We start from the raw sequence: 10,662 nt of genomic DNA, 5'->3' as shown, positions 1-10,662 counted from the left end.
CTGCGGGAATTCCGCTGGAATGTGGGACTGTCACTTGTTTACATATTTATTCCTACCCTCTCCTGGTATAGTTCTTATGCGCTGCTTCTTCGTTGCTGTTAGCAGCATTAGTGCTAGTTTTTAGCATTAGCGTTAGTATTGGCTTCCATGAATTTATCGATGTTTTTTTTTTCGGGGGGGGGGGGGGGGGGCGCGGTCATGTGCGCGTGTGAGTGTTTGCGACCGTGCGTGTGCGCGAAGGAAACTGTTGTGAGCACCCTTTGAGGCCGTGTTCCTTGCAGCAGCACAACACAAACCAAGACACCACGCGACGGAAAACAGGGCACGCAGGCATCTTCTGTCTCTTCCGTCTTGACTGCTCTCCGCCATACAGCATTCACCTTGTACTCCCTCCAACTCGCATGAACCTGGGAGAAAGCGTTAAATACGGGGATGCGCGTTGTTGGTGCTCGCCGAGAAGAAGGCTCTTCTTTTTTTTTTTTTCAAAGCATGAACTGCTTCTAGCACCCGTTGTGAACGACCTTCAAGTGACCTGGAGCCAAAAGACAGAGCCGTTATCCGGGCACTCGAACGAGAACATCCGGGCAAGTTGCGAGAACAAAACGAGATCCCCTCCCCTCCCCGCTCGACCCTTTGTACAGGGCCGCATTAGATACACTAGTTAGTCCCAAACAAGCTACAAAAAATATTGCTTCCGAGTTCTTCCTAATGTTTGTTCACAATATCACTCAAGCTGCAACTTCTAGTACGCTGGAGTTTTATTTGTGATTTCCATTAGCGACGTTCAAAAGTTTTTCTGACTTAGGGACCGCACTTTTGTGGAGGCTTTGTTTCTTTGTTCCTTGCGTTTTACATAGCTTCTTCTCGTCAGTATGACCTTTCTCAGGTACTTGCATGACATGCACGCAGAACCTGGAAGTTAAAGGAATACATTTAGAATCGCTTAAGATGGGTGCATGGGCGCGTATATAGGTACTCATGCTCACTGGTACACATGCTCATATGTACTCATATTCACTGTCTAGAGGCAAGCCATGTGCTTTCGAAAAAGTTTTTTCTGAGAGAGTTGGTGCATGGCTGTGTTAGGAAGAGCTGCGTGTATGAAAGGACGAACACAGGATATGACCACACACACACACACACACACACACACACACACACACACACACACACACACACACATATATATATATATATATACACCGCTTCGAAACCAATAACACCAGTTGATAATTGCGCTCTTTCCATCTACCTCGTTCCTTCCCTGTGTTCGTCCTCTTACACGCGCAACTGTCCCGAACATAGCCATGGATGTACTGTTCGTGAATAGTCGCATTGAGGGTCATACGAATTTGTGTTTTGGCTAGACCTTGGTGACGATTAGCTAATTTCAAAATGTGCGTGCAAGCAACACCTCAAACAACTTTTGTATATATTCACCTTCTTGATTTACTGCTCATGTGCACTTGGTACTGAAGACAAGGTCATCTGAATGGGAGATTTGCTGCTGGAGTGTCTTCGTAAGGGCTACCTTTGTGAAATCGTTCGGTTTCCCTGCACCTCTACAAGGATGGAGAGAGTCTGCGGCGTACAGGACTTTCTTTGCATCATCGACATTGTCGCATATTGTTTCGGACACTTGTTTCTTCCGAACATATGTCCGACAAATGACCACACTTGGATCAGGCCCGTAATTGATGAGCACGGTCTTTTCAATGCTGACGACTTCAGTATCACGGCTGAGGGAGGCCAAAACATAAGCAATTCCATCGTAATTACAAAACTTGTGGATTGCCCAGTGCTCGGTTGGCGGGAGGACATCCCCGAGCTCAAACGCTTTGTCTTCGAGCTCGCGCAGCTTTCCATTTTCATATGACTCCAATGTACGTGACGGTTCAGCTCTTAGCTGGGGCGTTCTCTTTGGTGGTAGGTCTTCATCTATTGTTTGTGAGGCCGGTCTCTTTCGCGTGGCCTGTTTGCGTGGGAGCTGCTCGTTGTGACACTCTGAAAGAGACGGCAAGATTGTGGGTACGGCATCAGACCGCAGTGCAGGCTTTCCACGCTGCGCAGATACTTCTTGGCCGTCAATGATATGCACATAATGTCTGAGTATGTACTCTGCCTCAAAGTGCCGCTCACAAATTGCGTCGGTAGCTTCCAAGGGCTGATCGATGCGGTGAAGATTGCGCTCCCACACTCGGCGCCTTTCTTCATCTTTCGGGACGCCGAAGAGCGAGAGCTTGGCCTCACCTTTCAACCTACTGTATGCGGATTCACAACCCGCTACGCAACAGCAGTTCTTTCGCCGGGATGTACTATGTGTGGTCATCCTCTCATATTTCAAACACTCTGCCGAGTTACCAGACAAACCATAGACTTGCGCGCGGGCCGTCTGCGCGCGTGTACATCGTGCAGACGGCATCGTTTGACAGAAGCGACGAACCTCCAGTCATGGCAAAGCAGTTATTTTATTGTATTCTCTTTCTTTTTGCATACTAAGTACAAAAATCAATTATAGAGAAAATGCCGAAATAAACACAAGCACGACGGCGTGTTCAGGAGACGGCGGCGCGTCGAGCAGACGACAGCTGGGCGCCGCCGTAACGTCCGTCGGTAGGCGTGGTTCCACCGGGCCGCCGAGGCACCGGATTGGCCGGAACGTCAGAAGAAGGCGACTGCAGCGCCGCCGCAAATTTCAATGTTTTTTCCTTTACTCTCGCCGCTTGTCGGGGCCTCCGTTGGACCCACTCCCCAATTCTAGTACACTCTACTAACACCTAGAGGGAATTCTGGCGCCACCGTCTATGGAAGTTTCTTAAAGAGCACCGTGCCGTCATGGGAATGACGGTATATGTATCTGCGAGGCTCGTGTTGGCTGGTGTTGCAAGAGGCTTCGTCTAGAACGTAGATATGGCTACACAAATAACGTGTTCTTAAAATAAAATCTTCATAAAATGTTTCAATTCACCCATATTACATCTTTACTCACCTACAATGCATGACCAAGCGAAGAAAAGCAAGAACAGACGACAAACTGTTTCAAAGCGAGCGCGAATCTTGTCTGTCCTCCAACTTTAGCGGGCCCACTGATACTTCTTACGTATCATATAATTGTACATGCAATAACAACTTCTCATAGTTAAACAAAACATATCTTTGTCTAATAATAAAGCTAAAACAGCTTTTTACGTGCCATTTTAGTAGAATATGAATCATTGTGACAGACGGAACGGCTTGCCAGGCGCGTCTTCAAGGCGTCCTGGCTCGCCGAGAACGATGCCAATCCGAAGTCCCAATATACCGGCATTCCCATGCATACCACAGCGCAGCAGCGCCAGATTTCCCTCTATAGGTAATATGGTGAGAAACTTTATGCGCGGTGGCCGTCCGTCTGCTTTTAGCCGAATATGTAAATGATGCCAGCCAACCGTCGGCGCCGTCCCACTGCGTCTATTTGTGCCGGGCGATGTTCGCTGTGAAAGTTCGCTCCACTTATCCGGGCTTTACAGTGGGCGCCCGTGTGAGTCAAACTTCACAGGAACTCCTGGGACCAGTCGCGCAAGCACTCGTAGCAGTCTCCCGCTTGCTTGCTGTTGGCACTGCAGGTACTTTTCATCCAGCTCTCAAAGCCTTGCCGGTCCTTCTTCAACTCCAAGAACTGCCCAAGGACGACATAGGCCTAGAACAACAGAAGATAGTAAAGTTCAGTCCATTCGCTTAAGTTACCGCAAGACAGACGTGAAAAACTACATTTCCATACAAAAGCAAAACAAAAAGAAATGCAAAGCTCCCTAAATTATTTTTTTTTAATTCTTCGAACGATGTTCGTATGTCATCGCATTTGTGATTTATCATCGTGCACTCGTGGGTGACTTGCGTGTCTGCCTCTCCGTTCAGTGTGCAACTTGAGTCTTCAAAGCAACTTTCATTACAGAGTGGCGGTACAGTTAGAAGAGCGAGAATCATAAAGCAAACCGTACAAGAAAACCACACGACTCGGTTTCTGCAAGTTAAACTGCGCGAAAACACGAAGACAGTACAGACAGTTAACCTAGCTGGCTGCTGCCGTGACGAATACATGGGGGGTGGGGGGAGGTATTCTGTAAGAGTCCACCTGGTGGACTGTCCATTTCGGCCACTGCTGATTGGATGCAGCTCTACGAGAGAGGAGGGGACGAGCGGCCCTAGCCAATCAGCAGCGGTCGAAATGGACAGCCCACTAGGTGTACTCTTACAGAATACCCCCCCCCCCCTCCAGGTTCCCTTGTCGAAGCATCGCGCGTTGTCCTGAAAAAGTCACGCCTCCAACTCAAAATGCCGAATATTGCCTTAACAAGGACAGTTCCCTTTGTTAAAACATCGTTCTTCCTTTTTTTTTACACACACACATACACACATGCACTTAGGACCAGCGCTTAACTACTAACTGAATATTTGTTCTTGAATACTACCCTTAATATTTACCACGTCCTCACTTTTGACATAAGCCTATCTATCGTAAAAAAGAGGCGCGAATGAAGTTCCTGTGCTGAAGGCACCATGAGACACTACCCGGCCACATAATCGTACAAAACCAGACAGAATGGTTTATTAATAACAGGCAGCTGTTCCTGATGCATTCGCATTGCAGTGTGCCGCACCAACATGCATACATATACCGGATGTCCCACGTAACTTTAGGTAAACCTTAAAAATATGCAAATGCCACGTATCTGGACATAACCAAGGTATTGTTGTTTGCCGTTGCTTGGAGATACTCAGATTGTTAATTTTTTTTTGCATTCCGCGCCTAATTGCATAATTAGTCTTAATTAATAAACTTCTCAAACAATGTAATTAGATTAAAAGTGTCAATCAGAATATTATTGAGCAGCACGAAAAACTCCAGACACAGCTTTCTGTTGTGAAGTACGTGCTACATACAAGTGTTTTTCCGAGCGTGAAAGAAGCCCGCGAATGCACTCGAAATTGTCGAACGACTGGCCGCTCGAGGAACTTTACGTGTTTTCGCGGGCTTCTCTCACGCTAAAAAAAATCACTTTTATGTAGCACGTATTGCACAACAGAAAGCTGTATCGGGAGTTTTTCGTGTTGCTCTCCAATTTTCTGATTGACACTTTTCATCTCATTATGATATTTGCGAAGTTCATTAATTGATTAAGAATAAATATGTAATTAGGCAGAATGCAATAAAAGCATCCGAGTATCTCCAAGCGACGGCAAACAATATTCTATCCAGCTACGTGGAATTCGCATATTTTTACTAACGTTACGCGGGACACCCTAACGTTGAGACACCCTGTATACATACATATGTCAGCCTATATATATACACACGAAGTTCTTTCTAGTTGCCCACTTGTCTGCTCCTAATTTCGCCTACTACGTAACGCTTGCGGCAGAAGGTACGTTCGACATCCGCCGCCATAGCCGTGAATGGGGATGGCTGCCACTCCCAGGGCTAAGCCGAACACATATGTATTATAGCATAGCGTTGCCGTCCTACCTGCTACTGCTACCTGTTGCCATGGCTGAGCATACGCAGAGTTTACCGGGCGCAAGTGTATCGCGACAGCTTCTGCCGGTCACTGCGATTGCATTACAACACGACAGCACCCTGGCTCTCCACTTCGACCCTGGATCGTCGTTGCTACTGACTCTTCCCATAGTGACAGCGAGAAATAAACGGCAAACTCAGCCTTCACTTAGTCTTAACTCCAGCGAAGGACGAAGTTAGGCCGCATTTTTGTTGTTAATACTGAGCTCACTTATTTGTTCTGATGAAGCTGTTAGGGTCTAAGACACCACCAAGCCGTGGAAATGTTTTGATTTCTATCTATCAGATGGCACCAAAATGTTTAGCGTTGGTTTCTCTATGGTCTGTCTCATCTTGATTATAGTTTTCTCGGACTTTCCCTTCGATATCCCCCCTTTCGTACGCGCCATTCCAGACTGTTATTCTTGACCCTGCCGAATTCTTGCGTATTGGTCAGCCTCGATTGACTGGCAGCGCTGCCCCTGGCCTATCTGATTGGCTCGAACCGTCAACATGGTGGAATTTGACAGTGTTCAGTATAGCAACCCCAGTACAAGTGGTTAGCATAATACTGTAGGTAATTACTGCGCAAATTAAAAGAAAGGGACGCCACACGAGACGGCTAATAGACATTGTGCAAGTGAAACGAACTAGGCCGGCCGTCAAGATGTTCGGCCAACACCTAGAAAGTCCTGCCACGGCTTCATCACTTCCCTCCAAAACCCAGCTAAGCCTACCCCTCTCCGCAGAGTAAGTGACTAGGGCCACATACACTGGTACCAACAGGTGCATGTTGGTACCAGGCCTCTTACATTGAATTGACTGTGTCACCTACATCGAATCGGCAATCATGTGAGTGACCAGCGAGCCTGTGGACTGGCGGGTGTGTATTGATTGATTGATTGATTGATTGATTGATTGATTGATTGATTGATTGATTGATACCTCAATAAACAATTCACAAAATTGTATTATATAGCTTTGGTGTTTAATTCAGGCCATCTGGATCCCTAGCCTCAGGCTAGAGATTCAGATGCGTTGTTTACTATGCCTTTACTATAACCATAGTTATTCAATAATTTTTTCTGTCGCTCTCTCTCTCGCTCTCAAGTGTAGAGAGGCTTGCAGGCGCAGCACCAGACACAGGGGTCGTTAACTCGCTCGATCACTCGCAGCAACATCACTTTCAGGGAGCTTTAATCGGACAGACCAGTGGACGAGATGCCCGTCTCACCAACAAGGCGTCGCATTGGACGTTACGTTATACGCAAAAGTGAAAGCATCCACGAAAATGATCGTCGAAAATATAGGACCACAGGAACGCTTGAACGCACTTTATCAAACCCTCTGTCTTTCAGCCGCCCGCCGAGGACGTCGCCAACACCAGCAAGCTCCGTCACGTCCTTTTCTCCCATGGGCTCAGAGACAAAGTTGCGGTGCTTCTTTGACGTCGAAGACATGGCTCGCTTTCGCTGCATATATAAGCACCCAGTAACCGTAGTGACACTTCAGCCCTTTAGCAATATCATAGTCGCTTTGCTGATTAGTTCTGAACCAGAATTCGGAACTATCACAGTTGAGCATGAATTTTATAAAGTTAATTGGACCCCATAACTATCTTGTTAAACCGAGAATTTTGTTAATTCAGAAACACTTTACCAGTCGTGCGAATTACACAGCACTTATTCAAAAGTCAACAGTTGATGAATTTTTCGACGAAGCCAAGAATGGGGGAAATTATTTGTTATAACTTAAGAGGAAGCTTTAGCTCGGGCCCAACTCCGACGCGGCCTATTCAAATACATGTAAAAACGCAAAAACGTTTTTCTGAGATAACCCCTGAACTGATTTTAATGAAATTTGTTGCATTTGAGAGAGAAAGTTAAATTCTAGTGACTGTTGGAAGCGGAATTTTGATTTAGGGCTTGAATTTTGTTAAAAGGATATTCAAAAATTCAGACGTATGAAAAAAGTAGAAGCACGAAGTTTGCAAACTAATAGCTCTGCATCAAGGACAGATATCGCGATTCTGTAAACGGCAACCATTAGACCATTCAAAGCGGACAAATTTGATATGTCAGTTTACATCTTACGTGAATTTGTTACGTTGTTTACGAGGGTTCTGCAAAAGTTTTAATTACACATTACTCCATTTTTTGAGGTTCATGTGTAACACATCAATTTTGTCCGCTTTAGACGTGCTATCAGGTACAATTCACAGAATTGCGGTATCATCTTTTCTTGCTGAGTTACGGAGTTATACACTTGATAGTTTCGTTTTCTGAAAATGTGCGATTTTTGCCAAATTTTAATAAAAAATTGACGACCTAAATCGAAAATTAAAAACCAACAGTCACTAGATTTTAAGTTTTTCTTTTAAGTGCAGCAAACCCCGTCAAATTTGGTGCAGTGGTTGCCGAGAAAAACGAATTCTCCTTTTACATGTATTTAGATAGGAGCACCCGAGCTAAAGCTTCCTCTTAAGTGCACAAGTGATAGGTAAACGGAAATGAAAATGGACGAAAAGAAAAAATTGTCAGGGGAGGGAGCCGAACTTGCACAGGCGTTCACATCACATTCACATCGCACGCATTACGTGTGCGCTGCTCTACCAATTGAGCTACAGCGGCGGCTGTTTCCACGTCCACATTCGTTGATATCTATGTATGTGTATACAAGATATGACCCGGGGAGTGTTAGCCAGCGCCACTGATGGCCATGGCGACAGATGTGGCACATCCTTTAGACCGCTGGCGTCACGTTGTGCGTGAACAACAGGCAGCTGACCATTAAACCTTCGTATGCAACCCTATAAGGCATTTAACCTGCCGGAATCGAGACCCGGCCGCTCTGTGCAATGAACGCGAACAGGGAGAATCAAGGGGCCCCAATTTTTTGTTAGTCACCACACTGTATAGCGCACCACCACGTGCAAACAGTGGTGCAGTCACAATTAACATTATTGATAGTGCGCCCGAATGTGGTGCTATACACTGATGGCGCTTACATATTAATCATAACCACAGTGATACCTCAGCGGCATCAAGGGTTAGAATTGTGCTGTCTGCCATAGGCAATATTTAAAAATTTTGGTGCAGCTAAAAAAAAAAACTTGTATTTAGCAGTCGGACACAAGAGGCCCTGATACACAAAGCAAACGAAAACAGCCCACGATTGCCTCGGTTTCTTTCTAACAGCAGAAACGCGACGTGTATTTCGCAATTTCGAAGCATTCATGCGGAAGAAAAAGTAATCATGCAAACCGTAGGAAATAACGACCATACGGATAATAAAAAACTGATCTGAACCCTAAAGGTCACCCTGCCCTAGATGCCTGACCCCTACGCCCAGCATTTTCAACATTTATCCGCGTCTGCAGCATAAAGTTTCGGATTCACCGTGTTCCTCTAGAGGGCCTGGATAACGTAGCAATTCTATGCACATCGCACTTCGTCGGTATAGTTCGAGCGGCGCTTAGGCCCCGTTATCACTGGGCTCGGCCGGCCGTGAACTGAGGATGATAAGAAAGATATGGAACCGAATAAAAAGAATCCTCGCACCATAGCAGCCCAGTAAAATCTGCTGCCTAAAGGTTGCTCTAACGCCTGAAAGCCAACCCAACCTGCATTTCAGCGTTTCCGTGCCTGTAGCATAAAGTTTCGGATTCGCCGTGTACGTGTACTTACGTGAGTCAGCTACGGCGCAACATCAAAAATGGAGCTTGCTTCTTGGCGCTATCGAGTGCGAAGGGCCTGCCTGTAGTCGCAAATGCTATCATGTGTACCAAGGGTTCGCCTCATATAAAAAAAAGTAATAAAGAAAGCAATGAAACGCTCTAACAGCTGCTAAGAGCGACAAGAGCAGCAATAACTAAGAAAGATGACACCAAACTGAGCCGGTATACTGTAGCGATTCCTTTCGCTCGATTCTGTGCCACTCTTGTCATCCACCTTTCACGGCTGGCTGCTTCCTTGGACAACGCCGGCGGAGCGTAGCTCTGACGTGCACTGACCAAGCGAGAAAAGGAATGGCATCGGAATAGAGCCGTTGCATTATTCCAGCCCGGAATTATTCCAAAAGAGCGCCTGGACAAAAGAAACGCGTTCACTAGTGCGTGCGACTGCACAGCACAGCATGCAGCAAGTTCAACAAACTCACCTCGGGTAAGACGTACGGAGCAGATGTGTCAAAGCGCAACGCCGGCTGCAGACGCGAACTAGCAGAGATAGCAGACGGCGTGCGGTGCAAATGCGGTGCTCGCCTTTGCGCCGATCGCGACGCTATATAGGCTGCTGTCACCATAGAAACCGATTTCTTACACCACTTCCTGTCTGATAGTCATCCTGTCAGCGACCTTGAGGTGCAGGAAGGTGACGACGACGACGAAGGAGAGCGAGCCGCGGTGGCGATAGCAGAGCTGTAGGCAAAGTGTTGCAACCAGGGAGTGGCGAGCCGCGCTGGTTGCTTTTTTTTTTAGTTTCGTTATTTCTTTGTCTTTGTTTTTTTTTTCGTTCTGCGAGGAAGTTACGTTATGTCAGCTCATGAAGGGACGTTGGGGAATTACTGAGTAGACTTTTGACTGCAGCATATATAACTAGAGAAAGCGAAAACTGTTGGCTGCGTGAACATGCGACGTGCATCACGAAGCACGGTTGGCGTGTGCGGGTGCGTGGTTGCGACTTATTTCCGGCTGCACCGATTCGACACTCGACGAAGAGCAGAGGATTGCGCGTGTGAATAGCTAATACACTGCTCCGATCTGATCGCTTCGCGGGGAGTCTGAAACCGTGGCGGGGCTCATACACTACAATTAACCAGTGGCGTAGCCATGAATATTTTTCGGGGAGGGAAGGGGGGAGGGGGGGGCGCATCCTGGTACACGGAAATACTAGCTGACACAAAGGGGTTGGGGGAGGGGAGGGGTTCGCGTTCCCGGTGTGCCACCCACCCCCTGGGTATACACCCCTGCAGTTAGCTAATACAGTCTGAAGGAAGGGCCCGACTGGACAACCTCCAAACATCTAAGCGCCAATCGCGGGCATAATGGCATCAACCAGCAGTATCGTTCTCACGTATTTCAAAGCTGCGGTGTCAGGCCTACGTTAACCCTCCTGCATAATATAAGG

General features: G+C 46.8%; 1 protein-coding gene across 1 annotated transcript; it reads right to left on the bottom strand.

The window, feature by feature from the left end:
- Nucleotides 1-2,449: 2,449 nt before the first annotated feature.
- On the bottom strand, nucleotides 2,450-9,853 carry LOC129380122 (barrier-to-autointegration factor-like). Its single transcript, XM_055068636.1, has 3 exons — nucleotides 9,695-9,853; nucleotides 6,871-7,008; nucleotides 2,450-3,679 (listed from the first exon to the last, which is right to left on the bottom strand). The coding sequence occupies exons 1-3, from the start codon at nucleotides 9,836-9,838 to the stop codon at nucleotides 3,533-3,535; spliced, it is 429 nt and encodes a 142-aa protein (XP_054924611.1). The 5' UTR covers nucleotides 9,839-9,853; the 3' UTR covers nucleotides 2,450-3,532.
- Between the last annotated feature and the right edge of the window lie 809 nt (nucleotides 9,854-10,662).

The sequence above is a fragment of the Dermacentor andersoni genome, chromosome 9, assembly GCF_023375885.2.
Source record: "Dermacentor andersoni chromosome 9, qqDerAnde1_hic_scaffold, whole genome shotgun sequence".
In the NCBI taxonomy this organism is placed as follows: domain Eukaryota; kingdom Metazoa; phylum Arthropoda; class Arachnida; order Ixodida; family Ixodidae; genus Dermacentor; species Dermacentor andersoni.
Note: the sequence above shows the minus strand (reverse complement) of the source record. Positions and strands in the feature narration are given on the sequence as shown.